General features: G+C 43.7%; 1 protein-coding gene across 3 annotated transcripts in view; it reads right to left on the bottom strand.

Annotated features, from left to right (window-relative positions):
* Window positions 1-9,359: 9,359 nt before the first annotated feature.
* The window catches only part of Arhgef28 (Rho guanine nucleotide exchange factor 28), a 295,501-nt gene continuing 283,869 nt past the window's right edge, over window positions 9,360-20,991 (bottom strand). For all 3 annotated transcript variants that reach the window (XM_005356442.3, XM_026783747.1, XM_026783748.1), the window contains one exon: window positions 9,360-9,711. In XM_005356442.3, the coding sequence (XP_005356499.2) occupies window positions 9,548-9,711 (164 nt within the window). In that variant the 3' untranslated portion in view covers window positions 9,360-9,547. The remainder of the gene's footprint in view (window positions 9,712-20,991) is intronic.

Raw genomic sequence — 20,991 nt, 5'->3', positions numbered from 1 at the left:
GCCTTAATCTTAGATTTCCCAGCCTCCAGAGCCTCTGCTGCTTAGAACCCACCACGGCTATGGTATTCTGCTGCTAGCAATGCAAATACCCTAAGACCATGTGATGCAATAGCGGATTGTATCCACAGCACCATGGCCACTGGGAAGCTGGGTCCTTTTGGTCATAGTAATATTTGGAAAGGCATAATAGAAGGACAGTAGCTAATTCTGTTACTGAAGCAACAAGTATATTAAAGTGAGGACAAATTAAGTGTGCAGACATGTAAGTACACACACGTGCCACTTCACACACACACACACACACACACACACATATGAAGAATGCATGCCAGTGTTTGCTAAGAATAAAACATTTTCTCAAAATTTGGTGACTGAAGTAGAAGAAGTAAATTTTTCCATTTGAATCATTTCCTACTTTTATCCCCATTGTTCTAAAGTCTCTGTCATTGCTCTTTTACCAAACGAGGTGTCCCTTCAGGGACATCAAACCACTGATGTTTCTTCCTCACGGCCCAGTTTCGTTTTAAGACATCAAACCCAGAATAAGCATCCCCTTTCATCTATATGTGCTTGGAAAGAAAAAAGAAAAAGCGGCCAGACTTATATTTTTCAAAGATCGTTTTTCTTATTCATGATGAGAAGCGTAGGAATCACAGTTGAGTCAAAGGGCAAATCCCACTTCTTTCCACTTCTGTGGTCTCACTAAAAGGCTCATCTCGTGGGGTCAAGGTGGACAACCTTCAAATGAGAGGAAAAGGAGAGGCAAACAAGTTCAATGACCAAGATTCAGAGCAGGTGAGCTTTAGGTCATCTGCAGGAAGAGAGCCGGTGACGAATTCCCATGGATCCAATTTGTCCCCTGTCTGGCTCTGTGATGTTTCAGCAGCATACACCTGGAAAACAGCTGACCTGCTCTAAGATAGGTGTCTCCTGAAGACAGTACTTAGTTAAAAGGGAAACCTAGAAGAAGGAAGGGAGAGATAGCAGACACCAGGATTAGTTGAAGAGCCCGTGTCCTTGCCCAACAACACACCCATTTGTGAACCGTCAGACCTTAGGGCTTCTGTGGACCCTAGGAAGTCCAGTTTCTACCATCAGGGGAAAGAGCCCACCCCAGCCCCACACCAAAACAGAGTTCTTCTAGGATGCTCTGTGACTCCTCGTCTTCAGACCACTCCACTTCTACTGCTGTGAGACAAAGAAAAAAGGATGCCAGCCCAAGTAAAATTGCTCCCCCGCCCCCAGGAAAAGCCTGGAGCTATTTCCAGCCATTAACCACTCCGTGGCCGCCAGGAGGAGGCGGTGTGGGGAAGCTGCCCAGAGGGACTGTTAAATAGGATGCAAGTGGACCCCAGTTTGCTAAACTCCGAGTTGGAAATCTCTGTTCAGGTCTCACTACCCCATTCCAAACGCCGCCCAGATGTTCGGCTGGGAACCCGGCCCCTGAGAAAGCTCGCCACAAGTCAGCTCTTACCCCAGAGCTGCTCTCATCTTGACACTAACATTTAATTCAGGTTAAAGTAAACAATACAGTGCTGTTATTGCTGTTTAAATTTTAATCAAAAGATTTATTCCACCCTGAAATCAATAGTCTCCAAATGAAACTTGAACAGGATTGGTGCCTAATTCACTTTCTAGTCTTGAAAACCTCCCATGACAGTTCGCCCGTGACAGTGGACCGGTCAGTCTCCCCCTCGGTAGGCAAGGCACCACTAAGAGTACGCCTAGCAGTCTGGATGACTAACTCCAGTGTGTAAACTCCCTGCCAGGCAGTTGAAAAGCCATTGACACTCCAGCTTGATCTTCAGGTGTCCAGAGAGATGACTGATCCAAGTATTATGATTACGGCACGAGAGGGACCCTGGCAGGTCCCATGGTGGGTGAGGACCTCCGGCGGGAGACAAATACGCCATACAGACAGAGCTTGAATGTGGAGTTTATTGAGATGAAATGGGAGAGGAAAGATAGGACAAGAAAGAGAGACAGAGATGCGGAGGGGGGGAGGGAAAAGAGAGAGAGAGACCCTGGCAGGTCTTATGGTGGGTGAGGACCTCTGGTGGGAGACAAATACACCATAGAGACAGAGCTTGAATGTAGAGTTTATTGAGATTAAATGGGAGAGAAAAGATAGAACAAGAGAGAGAGAGAGAGAGAGACAGAGACAGAGACAGAGAGACAGAGAGAGAGACAGACAGAGAGACAGACAGACAGAGAGACAGAGAGACAGAGAGAGACAGACAGACAGAGAGACAGAGATGCGGAGGGGGGGAGAAAAGAGAGAGAGACAGAGAGGGACAGAAAGCTGCATCCTCTAGAAATGGCAGAAAGGAAGAGGGCTGAAGCCAGCGGGAGTAGGTGCCGCTGGTCTCTTAAAGGGACCTTTGCACCTGCCTACAGACTAGGACCCTGGGCTGGGTGCGTCCTGCCAGATAAACAGGGCAGGCCAGCATAATGCCTGAATCCTAACAGCAGCTTAGAAATCAGACCAAGAAAGGAAGATTGTACAGACTATTTGGCCAGTTCAAGGAATTGTTCTGTCTGGCCTGGGTGGGTGGACTCAGCAGGGTTGTTGTTGGTGAGCTGCTGGAGGAAAGGGTCACATGACCAGGGCTTTGCCTGGTTTATCGCTCTACCTCAATTTTGCTCCTCTCACGTCCAAACACACCCTCTTTAATTGCTAACAGCAAACAGCGTACTCCACACACTTCACAACATCTGTTCTAGCCTTAATTAATCTCTCACGCCGTCTCCATAGCAACCGTGCTTAGCAGGCTCAGACTCCACGTTAGAAATTCTCCCTGCATGTGAGTGAGTCACAATATGGCCTCAACCAAGGTACGTTTACATTAATTCTAGTGTCAGATCTAATGAGAACTTTGTGAGGAGCAGCTCGCCTGGAAGGATCAGGTCGTATATTCACCATGGCAAAAACAACAACAGCTTTAAACTGGGAATAGAAGAAAGCGCTTTCTTTTTCAAGGTATTGAGAAGTAGATAAGGAAGGAAAAACCTGAATCACTACCTTTATGTCGCAAGAAATTCCTGTGCTAAAAAGATTGATGACCTTGGCTGTTGTTTGCTGGGTCATTAGGAGAAGGCAAGTATTTGAAAGCAGATCTTCAAGGGGTGTTTTCTGAGCCTTGGCTCCTCCGACTTTAATTCAAAGCCCATGCTTTGCTGCCACTGTTTCTGCCAATCACAGTCCACCTTGCCAGCAGTGGCGAGATGGACCCAAGCTTTCCAAGGACGCTGTGACGGTGCCAAGGAAAATGGCAAGCCCGTTTCTGGGGGTCTGTTTTAACTCCCTGGCCCATGCAGATGCTCTCGTTGATGCTGGCTGTGTTTGTGTTTATATTTGAAGCTGATGTGTTATAGCTTGTAAAAATAAGCTCTGGAAAGTGCCCAGGAAGCCTGCGTGATGTCAGGGCCCTTAGACCTCAGCCATGGACAAGAGGTATAGAAAACATGGGGTGGGGGGAGTAAGTTAACATTTACCCCCAGTGGGTAAATTTCAAATCACACCAACACCCATTGTTGAATGTTTAACCTGAGTTGCTAACCAGAAGCGAACCATTTAGAAAGCATCCAGCTAATCTCCCTTCACTGCCCCCTTCTACACACAGCCAGGCAACACAATGAAGTCATCTGAGGAGAAAGAAGGGGAAAACACTGACAAACTAATAGGTAAGTTAAAAATGAATTTTAACAGACTTGTAAGGTTTCTTTTATGGGAAAAAAAGGGGGGCCTCCGATGAGCATCTGAACAAGGGAAACTTCCTAACCTTTCCCTGGAGCTGACTCCATGGATCCCTGGGTGTTGTAATAGGAGTGGCGGGCTGTGTTCTGCCACCCGGCTAGCTTTACCTGAAATAATTACACGGAAACTGTATTCATTTAAACACTGCCTGGCCCATTAGTTCCAGCCTCTTATTGGCTAGCTCTTACATATTGATCTAACCCATTTCTAATAATCTGTGTAGCCCACGAGGTGGCTTACCAGGGAAGATCTTAACTTGTGTCTGTCTGGAGTGGGAGAATCATGGCAACTCACTGACTCAGCTTTCTTTCTCCCAGCATTCTGTCTGTTTACTCCACCCACCTAAGGGTTGGCCTACCAAATGGGCCTAGGCAGTTTCTTTATTAATTAACCAATGAAAGCAACAGATTAGAAAGAAATCACTCCCACATCACCTGGTCACACCTGGATTGACTAAAGATGGAGGTAAACTGAGCAGCATGGTTGCTAGGCCTATGAATTAAAATCCTCTGACAGAACAAGAGCTGGGACTTTTGTGGGAATAGGGGACATTTCTTTAATACATCTGTAGAAGCTAGTGAAATTAGCAAAAAAGTGTCTTAGTCATTGGTAATATTTAAAACTCCTGACTGGCCACCTTTTTAAGCATTATATTGGAGGGCCGATTGCTGAAATTCAATTAATACTATGTGAAGTTTCTCAGCCATGAGACCCCCTACAAAACCCCTGAACCATGATCCCCTGGAAGTTACCCCACCAGAAGCCACATGGAATCATCCATTTGAAGTGACGTCCATAAACCCAGGAGCCAGAGGCAAAGAGATGGAATTGATTGGGTTCTGATTCCTGTTCTGGAGACTCTGGTCTGAGACTTCCAAAGACTCTTCATCCCCTCCTGCCATGTGGAGCTTGGAGCTCATCCTCTGAGCTCAGCATCGTGTACTCTTGGGTCTTGGATATCTTCCAGGACACTGGAGCATGAACTATGAAACACTGAATAAGGCCCCTGCTGCTTTGTTTCTCAAACACACTCATACACACCTTTTTGTCAACCCTATTACCTGCATATGTCCCTTTTGGGATGCTTGCTGTGTGCCATTATCTGTCCTGGGCTCGATTCACACAGTTCTTACTCCAGTTCTGCTAGGTCTGGCTCTCGCCAACACCCCCACTTTATAGATAAACAGCTCAGCCCAGAAGCATGGCTGAAGGACTGTCCAGCTGGCACAGGCTCCTCTCACCTTGGACTGCAAGAGCATAGGTGTTGCCTCGTGTTAGTCCACGCTCTACAAATGGGACCTTTGGGGGTGTGGAAGCCAGTACTGCTGGAAGACATTCAGGAAGCAGGGCTGGGGTCTGTTTGGCTTTCCAGTACCTTTTTATTGCCTCTTTTACTCTGGTAAAGGGACTATTAGCTACTTCTCTGTTGCTGTGTTAAAACCACGGCCAGGGAAACTTACTAAGGAGTTTATCTGGGCACATGGTTCCAGAGGGGTAAGAGGCTCTCATGGCAGGAGACATGGCAACGAGCAGCAGACATGGCAGCAGGAACAGGAAGCTGAGGACTCACATCTTGAACTGTAAGCATGAGTCTGAAAGAGCAAACTAGAAATAGCAGGAGTCTTTAAACTCTCAAAGCCTGCCCCCAGGAACATATTTCCAATAGCAAACCAAACTGTGCTGCCAACTGGAGAGACCAAGTACTTGAATACCCAAGACTGTGTGGGGCACCTCAGTCAAACCACCAAGAGGACATCTGTGCCGAAGAGCCAGTCAGGGAAGAACACTGATGTCTTCATGTTAGCCATAAGATTCTGGAATTTTCTATCCATGTGCCCCCTCCCTCACCCCTCTCTTTCTTTTCTTTCTTTGTCTATTTTTCCTTCTGCACACACTTCTGATGATAATGAAAATGGGATCTGGAGGCAGTGGAAGAGTTGACAAGGAGAGAGAGAAGAGCAAAGTGAGACGGCCCCTCTCTCCTTCCCCTCCTCGTCATAGTCCTACCTAGTGGATCATTGTACAGATTCCCAGTTTCACCCCAAAGAAGCCTTCCATGGAACTCGATCCAATCTGCATCCTCAGGGATCTTTTCCATTACAATTTAGGACCAAGGAGGCAGTATGTCAGTGCCCATTTGACTAGCATCCGTATTGCTCGTACAGGTTGGCATAATTTAAGAGCACGGTCATATGGGAAGATAGTCCTCTCCACTCTGTATTTTGGCCTTTGGCAGAACCCAGTCAGTTACCAGGGTAAGAAGGGAAGGATTTCCTTGTTTCCCTGCTACATGTATAAGGGGCGATTGAAGAGACAAAGAGAGACCATTTCACAGACATCTAATCAGGAGAGGAAACTGATTATGGGCTCCTCCAAATGCCTACTCCAACATCTCTGTCTTCTCATTTTATATTCCAGACTCATACTTGTCCCCATCCCAACCTGCAGAAAACGTCTTCTCTGCCTTCTGCATTACCGAAGCCTCGGGCATCTCTTTCTTTAGCCTGCCCCACTCCCAGTCCCACATACCCCTGCCCCAGCAGTGTCTTCCCGTGAGTTCTCATGACAACCTGCACGTCTCCGGGTCATTGTCTGTGCCATTGTCAGGACCTCTACTCACGTGCTAGTGCAGATATGCAGACCTGTTCATCTTCATTGCATCCCTGACAGGCTGCTTGGCCTCTTGAATACAGTCTTGATTACGTGCGTGACAGGACATTTAGAGCTGCAAATAAGTTGGAAGCTAATCTTCAGGGAACTTACTCCAATCCCAGCTCTAGCCATCTTCAAGAGCTCATACATACTCTCCATTCACAGCCTCTGGCAAGTGAGCACAATCTTCCTAACATTTGGGGCTAAGCTGAGCAGTTACTAATAGATTTGTAAAGGCGATACTAGATAACATATATTTGAGTGACTATTATGCCCTAGACTCTGTTCTAATCACATTGTTTAATTGTTTAATCCTCACAGCACCCCCATGAGGTAACTACCCTCATTTTTTATAGACGAAGAATCAGAGAGGTAAAACAGAATATCGAAGTCCCACAGCTAGTTAAGTGGAACATTTGCTTCAATAATGTTCATTCTCTCAATGGCCAAGTACTGCTGCCCCTGGATAGGAAAGTCAGAGAGGGTAGGACATGAGTGATTCAGGGCACAGGAAGGAATATCTACTCCTTTCTATTACCTGTTATCTCGTGACTGAATTGTGCTTTCTTCTTAACTTACATGACATGCTTATGTACACACACACACACACACACACACACACACACAAAACTCTCCTTAGCAGCAACTGTTCCTGTTAATTTTCCTGGACGAACGGGGCTCCCCACTGTGAGTGTGCTGGCAGGTGTATAGATACAGCAGTCACACATCCTGATAAAGGCAGAACAACTTGGACCGGAGATGATGCATAAATACACACATCCTGGAAGGGGCAGAACAACACGCTTTCCACTCCGGGACAAAAGGATGGCTGCCTCCTCTAAGATTCAACTTGGTGGGCACAGCAGAACCTTGTCGGGGACACTTACGTATGAGTGAATTTGTGGAGGAGTCAACAACCTCTGTTGAGGTCTGTCTTAGCCTGTTCAGGTTACTCTAACAAAATATCACAAGCTAGGTCGTTTATGAGAAAAAGAACTTTGTGTCTCAACACTCCAAGAGCTGGAAAGTCGGAGAGTGATGTGTTAGCAGATTTGGTGTCTGATGGGTGCCAGCTTCCTGGGTTACAGAAAAAACATCTTCTTGCCATGTCCTCCATCTGATGAAAGGACTGAGGGCTTTCCCCAAGGTTTCTGTTAATAAGTACATTAACCCCGTTTATGTAGGCTCTACCCTTAGGATGTAACCACCTCTCAAAAGGCCCCGTGTCCTGCCATCAAGATAGCGATAACAATGCGTAGAACATAGGAGCTATTCCAACGGAAGAGGATTTATGCTCATTACATAGCAAAGGCATGTGAAAAAGGAAGGTCATCCCAAGGAAACTTGAACATTAACTGCATCAGTTAAAACATCAAAATATTAAATATTCAATAAGAGAATGGTCAAAATGAGCCGGCAAATACAAGCATCTCAAAAACTGCCCAGGCCGTTCCAAGGGGCTGCATGAAGGCACTGGTTTTCAGGGCTTTAAAGTCAACTAAGCAGAGATTTTAAAGCAGAACCCATGGCGATTTTAACATCCTTACCTATTTTTACTGTTTTCATTTCCAATGTCATGAAAAGAGAGGGAAGATATTTATAGTTATCAGAGCAAAGACTTAGACTGAAATAACCCCACGCTTTTCGTTTCAGGGAATCTAGGATTCCGAGGGCAGCGTTAGTGGAGCCAGAAGAAGAGAGGGGGATGTGTCATTTCATTGGAAGTTTGCCTTGGGGGTAAAGTGACAGGGCAGAGTTTTAATAGGTGGTTTGAATTTTAATGGCCAGACATTCTGGGGAAAACTTTGTCACCAAACTTTTAAATGCACTTTACGGAAAGCATAGATGTGGCAGGAATTAGAAAAGAGCACCCTTCCGAAGAGATTTTTCAAAACCTTAAGATTTGATTTGTGTAAGTAAAAATCTAACCTAGAGACGGTTTATAACTTCAGAAAAAAATGAGCTGGGACCCAAGTAACTTCTCTTCCCCTCCCACCATGTCTCCCTGAGTTGTTGCTTCAGTTCAGGGTGAATTGAATGGTTCCCCTTCCCTTTCAGTTTCCATGAGAACCTATTTGTGTGTATATGTGCAATGTCTGTTTGGCTATGGCCCTATGCTTAATATTAAAGTTATAGAGTAAAATAATGAGGTAAAAGGTATTTTTTGACACTGACCGGAACGTAATACAAATATTTCCGAAGAACAAGATGAAGATGAAGATATTTCCCGGTTTATTTTCTCACAGAGATCCATGGTGCTCTATAAGCAAGAAGTGCCACTTGTCCCTCTGGAGAAAAGTCCATGCAGGCAGCAAGCTTCCCCAAGCCTAGCTACTCTGACCTTAAGAACTGCAGGGACGAGTTCATTGCAGTGGATGGGGATCTTCACACTCATTCCTCTGCCAGCAGAGCCCAGTGAGGTCTATCTTGTGGGAGGCTCCGGGCTGGCCTCAGAAACGCTGCTGAATAGAGCCGCAGAACCAGCCAGCAGTAGAACAAGAAAGTGAGCCTCAGAGTGGATGACTCAGGCCCTTGCTGTGTCCAGACTGTGTTGAAGCACAGCGTCTGCCCCGTCAGAACAGATGCTTAGATGGGACACACGCGCTGCATGGTGAGGGTGACAGCGCTCCAACTCTGATGTCCCAGACACACAAGAGCAAAGCGAGAAAAGGCCTTTCCCAAAGCCATCTCTGCCTTTGAGGTTATCGAGGTCATAGTCAATGAGCAACTGTTGGACAGCTGTTGACCCCTGGCAAAAATCATTCTCCCCATCAAAATGGCTTCATCTTTATCTTAAAAGGCATTTCACTCTCCAGATGAATGGCTACAATGTACAAAGTGGAATTCAAAGTCAAAACAACTTTTTCCTATCCTTCCACTCAGTGAAGTTAAGTTTCTCCTCTACAAACTTGAAAGTGGGTGAGAGAAGTTAAAGACAATACACACAGTGCCGTTTTCAATAATTTAATTATTAGACTCATGCCCAAAAGAATGAACTTGAATGAAATATTAAATATTCTTCTTAAAGCAATTTGGGCACGGACAATCACACACACAAGGACTGGGGCCCAGGGAAGGTTGTCCCCAAAGTGCCAGTGTTTTAGTTGGTTTCCTTGGAGAAAACAAAGGAGCACATGATCAGAGGTAAACAATGTTTTCTTCAGCTCCATCTCCAGCATCCCCACCTTGACTGGCCACCATCGGGAGAGTTAGCTTCACTTCTGTGGGGAGCATCTGTGGCTGAGGACCATGTTGACTTGTGTCCTGGGGGTCTGAGGAGTCACTCTGGAAGGAGTTCAAATCTGCAACAGAAAGACACCACAGGTCACACGAGACTCCACTTGGGATTCACACGGCAGATGGCACCTTGCCTCAGAATCTAGAAATATAGTGGCCTCACGGTAAGCCAGAGAGAAAATGCCCAAGCCCAGGATGAGAGGAACACAGTGGCTATCTAGTGATGTCATCAGTATTCAATTGTGGGCACATGCATCTCCTTGGAGTAAAAATAACCTTCATGGAAGACTCTTAAGGAAATGTCAAGTGTGTAAAGACTGGTCCCATTCCTAGCCGTTACATCACTGCTAAAAGAGAAAGGGATTCCCATGAGCTTCCTTAAGTGGAGTCAAGTCTTGAAAATGAAGATAACCTGCTGTGTATGGTAACCACATATGTATCTGCATAGCATCTTCCTTCAGAACACCCACGGCAAGAATTGCTCTCAGGCTGTGTGCATGCACATGCTTTTAATCCCAGCACTCGAGAGGCATATGTGGATGGATCTCTGTGAGTTCAAGGCCAGCCTGATCTACAGAGTGATATTCAGGACAGCCAGGGCTACACAGAGAAACCCTGTCTCAACAAGTAAATAAACAACAATTAAATAATAAACAAACTGGTCTCAAGACTCCATTCATCTGGGGCTTGAGTGTAGACAAGGGGTGGGAAAGGGGTGTTGAAGGATGAGGAAGACCTTCTATCCTCCCATCATGCATTTCCGTTATTGCTACACAAAGAACTTTACAAGAGCAGCTAGGTTTCTGGGAAAAATCTCACCAACAGCGACTGTAACTGGGCTTGCAGCGATTTTTTTATGGTTGCCTAGCAACAGCGGGCACCTTCTCCCTTTTCTGATAAAAGCTTCTTCTACATTGTGCTTTAAAGGGAGAGATGAAGGGGCACTTTGATTTGAAGAAAGAAACATACTCACTGCAAATCATTTCCATTGCGTTTCTTCCAAAAACCAATCCCCCCTACCCAGGTGTGGCAATATAGCAAAATGGAAGGAAAGGGACTTCTAGTTAAAGCCGGAGGCAAAGAGGCATAAACTCTGCTCGGAGAGCGAGGGTGGTCACCCTGAGGTCCACCCATCTCTCTTTCAATCACCAAAAGGAAACCATTATCATCTTTGCCACATTTTATCCTAAGCCAGCGTGATTTAGACAGATATACCTGCCTCCATCCGAATAACAGCAATGTTTCTAACCTTTCTCTCCAGACAGGAATTTTTGGCTGCTAGGGAATGTAGTATGCAAGTCTCGGTAAAAATGGAGGGCAGAATTTCCCCTACAGGACTCCATCTTTTTGCTACTCCCTCCCCAGCTCTTTTTTTTTTTCCAGTAGGAGGTGGGGCTGATGGGGGAGCAGCAGCCGGGGCATAGGAAGTAGACCAGATCACCTGGAGAAGCAACATCAGAGCCGGGACTCTGAAACAAAGGAGATCCCCGAGGGCGGGGTGAGGAGGTGAGGCTCAACTTCAGCTTGCTCAAAGGCACCGGCCAAGCCTAGCTGGTTTTCTCTTTTTCCTTTTTCTTTTCTTCTTGAGAGAGAGCCTCTCAGGCTAGCCAAGGATGAGCATGAACTTCCAAGTCTTCTGTCTGTACTTTCTGAGCTATGGAATTACAGATATGTGCCACCCTGATAAGTTTATGTGGCGCTGGAGATCAACTCAGGGTGTCACGAGTACGTGCTAGGCAATCATTCTACCAAGTGAGCAACATCACCAACCCACGAAGAAAATCTCCTCTTACATTGGGGAAACTGAGTCCTGTTTCTCAAACACAAGGAAAGTGTTATCTACAGGGCGTTGAAGATGCCTCTGGATGACAGCCATCCTGTCTGTACCTTCTCACTACCAACTTGAAAGCTGTGCCGAGTCTTTTATATCCACCATCTCTCTGCAACTCAAAATGGAATCCACAGTTTACAAGTTGGAAAACTAAGGCTCAGGCTACTTCAACTTTTTGCCCCGTATCACACAGCTAGGAAGTCTCCCAGAGCTCAACTTAGAGGGCTGTGACTGCACAAAGACACCTTCCTTGTCAGATCCAGAGTCTCCTGACCTCCTTTCTCAGTGGGTTAGAAGTGGCTTGCCCAGACTCTTCAGGCTACCAGGTCCTACAAGTTTACTATGTTCTACTGACTCACCCTTCTAAAAGATGGCAAAGCAAAAGACGTTTTCGGTTTCCGTAAACAACCAGGGCAATAATTACAGACCTAGCAACCTCTCCCACACACAATCAGACAAACACAAGTATCTCAAGCAATGATTTCACTGACAGGGTAAGGCTAAAAATCAACCCAAAATGCTTCCCCAGACTATTTTACCACATTAGGAGACAGGGTATGCGTGTCTGAGGACACAATGCATCTCAGACAATCTTCATTCCTCTCCCCAGCTGTCGGAACGGCTGATGTTGACACAAAATAACTTCAAAGGGAAATGGGTCACCTATGCTGCAGCAAAAGAGGGACCAGCCAGGACACACAGACCATGGCACTGAGAATGAAAAGAGCCACCCATGGAAAGAGGTGACTGGGAGCTTGTTGTTGAAATCTGACAATTCTGGCCACACTCCCATAATCCATGACCCTTCCTTCCGTTGAGATGAAGAAGATTCCAAACTGCCCAGAGGCCTGGCAATCTAGGATGTCCCATTAATGGCTTTAAGAGAAAACCAACAAGCAAAACAAAGAATCAAGCACACATCAGAAAGGATTCTTGACTATCTTTAAATGATTGGCTGTAGCTTTGGAAGACAGAGACCAAATGATGTTGGTAGGGTACAGGAGTACATGTGTGCACACACATGTTCTTTTATAGTGGGGAGCAGGGCTTTAATCGGAGCATTTTGAAATGAGGAAGAAAACAAGAGAACACTATGTCTACTAGGACCTTCGGCTCTTACGTGCCTGACCTACAGTGCAATCCCAGATGGATGCTGTGTGGTCACGCAACACCCGAAGGGAAACTCAATTTCCTTCTCCGTGTTCCTTCTTCATTTCTACTTGAACTGCACAGGCAAGGTCAGGCAGTCTGACTTTGACATAGAAGCCATTCTGTGATTTCTGATTTTATTACCCCACTTCTACCCCGAGAGAATTCTAACAGAGCAATTGTGTGTTTCTGAAAGCCACCCAACGTTTCCACATTTTTTTTACCCCAAAGAATATGGTCCTCACAGAGAACCTAAGACTGAAATTACATTTCTTCAAATGGACCCTTGCTGACTCAGGAAGCAGAGTTCTTAGAAGGTTAAAATGAACTATTCAATTTCATTTGTGATCAAAAGGCCTGATAACTGATGAAGAGAAAAAAATAAATCTTCCTTATTTGTAATAAGCAAAGAACTATTAACGGACTCAGAATCTGGCGAACTGAAAGGCAGCACTATTCTAATTCTAATGAGACATAATTTCAAAGTGCAACAGTATCCTTTGACATAAATCATTTGACCCTCACCACACCTCTGGAAACGAAACAGAGTGTGGATTATTAAGCCTAAAACAGACAAATAAGCTGAGATGCATTGAAAAAAACCAAAAGTCTGGCTGAGTCAAATGGAAAAGCAGAAGCATGGTTTGAGGCCTTTTCGGCTACATATCTAAGTTACTGGTCACACACTAAAAGTTTAATTTCCAAAAAAAAAAGATAAATAAATACATCTCCATAGCCACATTATGAAGGCTGCTGTGGGTTCAGACCAGTTCCCTAAAGCAGCTTTAGAAGTTAGTGTTGTTCACAGTTTGGCTGGCACAGCTTCTTCTTGTAGACATTCAGGGCAGAAAACAGCCTCGTTGTTTAGAGACGTGTGCACGGAACACTCACACCCCAAGATGATCCTCTAAATCTGAGCTTCAGACCTCGGTGACAACCTAGCTGCTGACCCTGGCATTTATCATCTTCACATGCCCTTCTGTTCCCTAATACTGGAATTGCTAACACACACTGAAGACACCCAGCCTTCCAGTGTCTCACCGTGACGATTATTATTTTGAGCCAACTTGATCATTAGCTGTTATTGTGGCCAGATGATAAGTGGTTTAGAAAACATAGTTGTGTTATACTTAAGATGAACAAAGTGATTCATCAACTGTGAAGTAAACAAAATCTGCCCGATGAGGTGAACTGTTGCCTCGAGCAAGTCATGAAAGATTGGGCTGAAACTCTGAAACTGTGAAATCCTCTTACATTTCTATTTGAGTTTAATGATTTTACAAACAGCGTTCCGGAGGTAGAACAAAATAAAGGGATGCCTTAGTTATAACATGGAAACACCCTAAAAGCCCCTCGACTGAAGAATGGATAAAGAAGATGTGGTACATTTACACAATGGAGTACTACACAATGGAAAAAATAATGACATCTTGAAATTTGCAGGCAAAGAGATGGATCTAGAAAACATCTTAATGAGTGAAGTAACTCAGACCCAGAAAGACAGATATCATATGTACTCACTCATAAGTGACTTTTAGACATAAAACAAAGAAAAAACAGCCTGAAATTCACTATCCCAGAGAACCTAGACAACAATGAGGACCCTAAGAGAGACATACATGGATCTAATCTACATGGGAAATAGAAAAAGACAAGATCTCCTGAGTAAATTGGAAGCATGGGGACCATGAAAGAAGGTAGAAGGGGAGGCGGGAGGAAGGGAGGGCAGTGGAGAAAAGTATATAGCTCAATAAAAACAATAAAAAATAAAATTAATCATTAAAACTAACTGTTGAAAATAAAAAATAAAATAAAAATAAAGGGATGCATAATGCAACCAAATCCATTACTTAAAGTTGCAATTAAATTAATTAAATTAACGTTTATACGGTAGTCATCATTTTTCCATTGTCTGTCTTCATCCTTCTCAACAACATACATTTGAACAGACCACACACACTAGCCTTAAAGGGTGAAGAAACTAGCAACATCCACAGCTACTATCTATACTGGACCTGCTCTTGTGACCAACAAAATTAAGAGTTGTTTACCATAAAGAACAGGGCTCTGACAAATAGAGAAGGCTCTAAATTTCAAAATATTTAGCATTCATATTCTTTGCCTTCTCCTGAATTTTCTACATACAAAATATTTTATGTATTTATTTTCGTGTGTGTGTGTGTGTGTGTGTTTCAGTTAGAAGCTCACTATGTACTCCAGGCTGGCCTTGAACTCATGATCCACTTCCCTCTACTCCTCAAATGCTGGGATTACAAGTGTCTGCTGCCACATTCTGCAGGAAGAGACACTTGAAATCATGACCATTTGAAAGGAAAGTTTTATTTACCATTTAAAACAGTACGACCTTCACCGTAGGCAGCAGTGCCAAAGCCTAATCGGAACCCAACAGTAACCAGCTGCCAAGGACCCAGAAGCCCAGGGCTGCACAAAGTCTGTTTAGTCTATGGTTGATGTCGCTGATGACGACGTCAACACGAGAAGGCGCAGACCGTCTCATGTCTTATCCCACAGAACAGAACTCCAGGTCTTCTGAGCCTTGGCTCTGCTCTTGTTTATTTTAATCAAGCTTTCTGACTTGTATGTCTTACTACTGCTCTGTCCCTTGTGCATGTCCCCAAGCTCAATATTCAGACTTTCCTAGAATAACTTCTTCTCCAAGAAACGATTTTTTTTATCATTAATGTCCCAATTCTACAAAATAATTTGTATTCCTATTTAGTTCCCGATTCATGCTTACACTCTGCAACATTTAAAAAATCATTTCCTGATGGCATTGCTGGCAATCATTATTTTTTCTCAGGAGCATTAATGCGCAACATTTTCCCTCTAATGGAAAACATTTATTGTGTGGAGCTGGAGGTATCTTCAGAGCAGAGGAAAATTGGTCTCTGTCCCTAATTTTGCTCAATCCGATTTTCCATAGTGAGCCACAAAACAGACTGCGAGCTTCTGATGGGAAGAGCAATCTAGAGTTGATAGCTGAGACAAACAAGCAAATTTTAAATTACTGCTGTGACTGTTTTTTCTATTCCTTATGCGCTGATATTGCACCTGAAATAAAGTAACGAGAGAGAGAGAGAGAGAGAGAGAGAGAGAGAGAGAGAGAGAGAGAGAATATGTAGTATGTGCATCTTCAACTTATAAAGAAAGGGAACTGTGGAACAACTGTTCTTAACTTTGAGAAAGAACTGGACTTTGGCAGTATTTAATGTACATGAAATAGTCAACATTGGAGACGTCCTCGATGCCAGAACAGCACAAAAGAGTGGAGGAACTCAGAGTGGAAGAACTCGGCACCATGTAGATGAGACTGTGTTCACCAAAGGCGCGGCACAGCACAACACAGTAGGGCAAGCTGCTGTCAGAACCCGAGTTTGCGCATCCACCTGTCTTTTCTTCAAAGAGGGTACCGCCAGTTAGTGGCCATGACCTTGACTTGGTCAAGTCCCACAAGGATAACTCCTCCCTATCATACTCCAGGGTATCTCAAAATGTGTGTCTCCGGATAAGACCCTCTTAGGCACTCAGGGTAAAAGGAAACACCAGCTTCAGTAGCACACAGAGCTGACGGGTTTCTCAGGATTCGATTGGCCTCAGCTGCCATGTGTCACACACAAATGCCTCAAAGGAACACGAGGACCCGGAGTTTCCCAACCCAGAGAGCCTCTTCTCACAGTGTCCCTGGCACTATTTTATTTCATAAAGTTATTGCAGGCCAGAGCACTAGAGAATTATAAATTCATTATTGACTATGCAAAAAAAAACAAATAAGCAAGACACCAGAATAAATCCAGAGTGGAAGGGTGGAAATAGGGAAAGTCTCCTAAATCCAGAAGCCCAAAGCCACAGTGGAGCAAGACCAAACTCTTGAGCGGTGGCTAAAACTGAAGAGAAAAGCTAGCAGGAAATCCTAGAATGGCTAGCTAGGTGATGCTGGCAGCTGGACCCAGGGCTCCATCTCCACATCGAGAACACAGAAGTAGACACTCTGCGCCTCATGATGGGACACGAAGGAAATGGCCAACTCCATCCGTGGAGCCGCTTTCATGTCGGAGAGAAGCCTGTATCTCATCAAGCATCCATGCCCGGCTACAGGAACTACAGCTGCAGAAGATGTAAAATGACACCAGGGGGATACAATCAGCAAGGCCAGGACTTGGAGAAGGTCTTTTTCCCAGAAAAATTCAAACTGGCCTTTTCAACAAAGAAGCTGAATATTTGAAATGTGTGTTAAAAGAGAGAAGCAAGAGAAGTTTACAGTAAAATAGTCATAAGGAATATGCCAACTACAGGCTATACATGAAATCATTTTCACAAAACAATCATCAAGGGCATTGGTAAGACAATCATAGTCAATCACATACCGATAGCTTGATTTTGAGCGACAACTTAATTTTGTTAATATTGTTTTAGGTTCAGTAATGACGTCGTAAAGATAAAAAACAGAGTTCTTTCAGAAAAAGATAATGAAATATTTTCCCAAATGCAATGGTAGGCCATCCTGGAAATGCTTACGGTAACTCAACATGAGAGAGAAAAGGGAATAGATCCAAGAGTGGCAGTGGGTTGCTAACAGTTAAAACTGACTGTGGGTAGATGGAATTCATCAAATGGCTTTTGTATATGCCTAAAAATTGCCATGACTACTTTAAAAAGTCAATAGCCTTTCATATATTTGGATCATAGTATTATAAAAGGTTCTCTGTTGTTCCAACAGTGTAGCTTCTATATGTCTGATATAAATGGGACACCGTGGTGGTGATTAGGAGCCTTGCCTGGATACAAGCATGTTTACATCAATTTTAGCGTAGCCGAGTGACAGCTCTTTGGCAAGTTTATGTCTGGGTTTCCATATATTGTAGAAAGATCTACAAAATTGCCCATAAAATGAATAAGGTTAATTTGCATTTATATTTCCCTATAAAAACTGATACCGATTTCAAAATGGCCTTTGTTCTTGCCTAGAAATCCAATAACATCTCTTAGGTGAACTCTGTTTCAGAAAGCATCTCATTTGATATCCCCGGTCTGATTGTCCTTAGCAATGAGTTGTTACGGTTCTTTTGGAGTTTGGATTTCTATTCCTTGCTTTTTCTGGGTTGAGCTCATTTGAAACTAACATACTTAAGATACAGGAAATAAACGTAGTTTATCTAGTCTGACGATATCAAAGTAAGTCTCTGGTTACACGAACAATGTCAAATGAATGAATGTATTAGTGAATATCTGGTTCAAAAATTGTATCTCCCTTGATCAGGCTCACCAGAAAAACATCAACTTGGAGTTCTTATGATTGTGCTGTGGGGAAGATTAACAGGAGGTGGAGAGAAGGGAAGAATAAGAACCAAGTATAACAACAGAGCTATGAAAATGTCATAATGAAACCCATTACCTTGTATGCATCCTTAAAAACCAAAAGGTGATGACTATTAAGTCAGTAGTACTGTGTGTGTCTGTGTTAAACTAGTGGACAGAGACAGACACAAAAATAGAGGGCTTTTGCCACCCAGAAGCCACTGTTCAGAATGAGTATTTATACATATAGCGGTGAGGGACAATTGTCTATATTCTGTCAATTATGTTTTAAATAAACTCTCATTGGCCAGTAGTCAGGCAGGAAATATGGGCGGGACAACCAGACAGAGGTTGGTAAATGAGAACAGGAGAATTCTCGGAAGAGGGAAGCTCCCTCTGCAGCCCTATCCAGACACAGAAGAAGCAAGAGGTGACTGCCTTGCTGAAAAAGGTACTAAGAATAATGGGCTAATGTAAATTATAAGAGTTCACAAGAAGCCTGAGCTAATAGGCCAGTTTATGATTAATGTAGACCTCTGTGTGATTTCTTTTTGGGACTAAACGGCTGGGGGACTGTGCAGGACAGAAAACTCAGTCAACAATATAAGAAAGAGCATGGTTCTGAAGACAGTTCAAAGGGTCTATGGTACCGATGACAGGGGCTCTAGAAACAGAGAGTCCATCATTTAAAAACAAATAAAAGAGTATAAATCAGAAAAAAACCTCAATAACTTAGAAATGCAGTTAGCAGAGTCCCAGTGTAAGAAAAGGCAGGGCAGGGCTGCAAGTGGGGTCTGGCCCAAAGGTAGACACTTGCCAGCATGCACAGGAGAGGGAGAAATCCTCTGAAGACCTTCTCCCATTAAGTCACTAACAGGATTTGATCTCAGATGACTATCATAGCACCTAACCAGAACCTCCACCCACTCACTGGTGAACTTAGGTATCTGAAGTCACAGCAACGCTCCACTTGCCCCCACAACAGCACATGGGATAATGTTCACCCACAGAGCATACACCCATTCATCTCCTCAAATTACAGGTTGTCACACACATAAAATAGGCTGTAAATTATTAGCAATCCTGGGTTATCCAGCTCTTCTGTCCGTGGGAAAAAAGTCAGAAAACAAAAAATGGAGAGAATTTTTACTATGAAGAACAACTGGAATTTTCTTTCACTTAGAATGACGTATATCAAAGTTCTAGAGTTTACTAACTTCAGAAGGACCTTCATTTTCCTACTTTAATATTTGGGCTGCTTCTCAAAACCAATCAAAACAGACGCAGGGACAAAAAAATTCTTTAACTGAAAATCTGAAAATCTAGGGTTTCTTACAAAACTAACTTTTTATATTTTTTTATTATTTTAGCTGGAAAAGGTTCAACTTTGTTTATTTTTTAAAGGGATTTCAAGGTGATATATGAATGTAAATAGCCAGGACTTTGGGAAAATCATTGAATAACAAAAATCAGCATAAAATATTGAGCTCTTATCCACTCCAGACACAGTTCTACATACTTTGTACACATTTCTCAACCAGTACCATTGCCACAACCCAAAATGGCAGCTACCGTGTGAACTTCCACTGCAGGAGCCTAAAGCAAACCCAGAGACCAAGCTAAACAAGGAACAGAGAAAGCTGAAGAGAATTTCCAAAAGTCATGATTACCATCCTCAAAAGGAACACTGAGGAGGGATTTCAATTATGAAATGGTAATGGTAAGAAAATGAAGGGATAGTCCTCAGAAACTAAAATAATGATAAGCTGAATTGAAAGCGATGAATGGGAATGAGGAAGGTCGTTCAATGAGTAAAGAGCACACAGCACACACCTGTCAGTCTGAGTTCGGATCCCTAGGACCTATGTGAACCAGACCCAGAAGCGCACGTGTCCACAATCCTAGGGAGATATAGGAGGCAAAGCCAGCAGAACCTCTGAATGCTCTCAGGTCAGCAAGCCTGGTGTGCATGGGTGAAGACAAGTGAGAGCCTGTGCCAAACGGTAGAAGGTGGAGCCCAGCACCTGAAGTTATTCTCTGACCTCTGCACACATGCTGTGGCATGCATGTGGGCTTGCACACACATACACACACCATATACACACATGCAAAAACTCTGTTAAAGGACACTGGACTAATAGGAGACTTAAATATCTATAGAATATGAAAAAAAATAGAAAATGGAAGGGGAGGCCGGGCGGTGGTGGCACACGCCTTTAATCCCAGCACTCGGGAGGCAGAGGCAGGTGGATCTCTGTGAGTTCGAGACCAGCCTGGTCTACAAAAAAAAAAAAAAAGAAAATGGAAGGGGAAAATTTAGAGAGAAAATTGGAAAATTGTAGAAATTCAATTTCCACTCAGAAGCACTTCTAGCGATGTAAGTAAGAGAAACAGTATTTTTAAGAAAAAAAGATGAAAAGAAAAAGACTATTTCCCAGAACAGAAGAAAATATGTCTCTGGGTGGAAAGGGCCCAATGAATAACTCATAAAAATTATTTCAGCAGATGATCTTACAGACAGATATCATAAACTTCAGATGAGCGAAGACAGGAGATGGTTCTACAAGCCCCCAGAGGGAAGCAGGTCACAAAGGAAGAAGCAGGACCCAGCCAGGTCAGACTTCTCAGCGGGAATTAGAGAAAGTGAAAAAAACATAGTTGTGATCCTGGGTAAACTGTAAAAAACTAAACGTCACAGTGGTAAAAATAAATAAAATAAAAATATTTCAATTTATCAAAAAATTTATTTTCATTACATCTTAGGAACTATATCCCTCCTTCAAACAGTCCCCCCCCTTGCTGGCACACACTCACTAACACATGCACACACATTCACATGAACACACACACACACATGCACACACACTCGTAACACACACATACACACCTATTGGCAGCACTCACATGCACACACACTCTCACATGCACACACATGCACACACATGCACACACATACACACACATTTGCAGTATTCACATGCACACATACTTGTAACACACTCTCACATGCACACACATACACATACATTTGCAGTATTCACATGCACAC

The sequence above is a fragment of the Microtus ochrogaster genome, chromosome 19 (genome assembly GCF_000317375.1).
Source record: "Microtus ochrogaster isolate Prairie Vole_2 chromosome 19, MicOch1.0, whole genome shotgun sequence".
NCBI classification, from domain to species: Eukaryota; Metazoa; Chordata; class Mammalia; order Rodentia; family Cricetidae; genus Microtus; species Microtus ochrogaster.
This window is presented reverse-complemented; position numbering and strand designations above follow the sequence as displayed.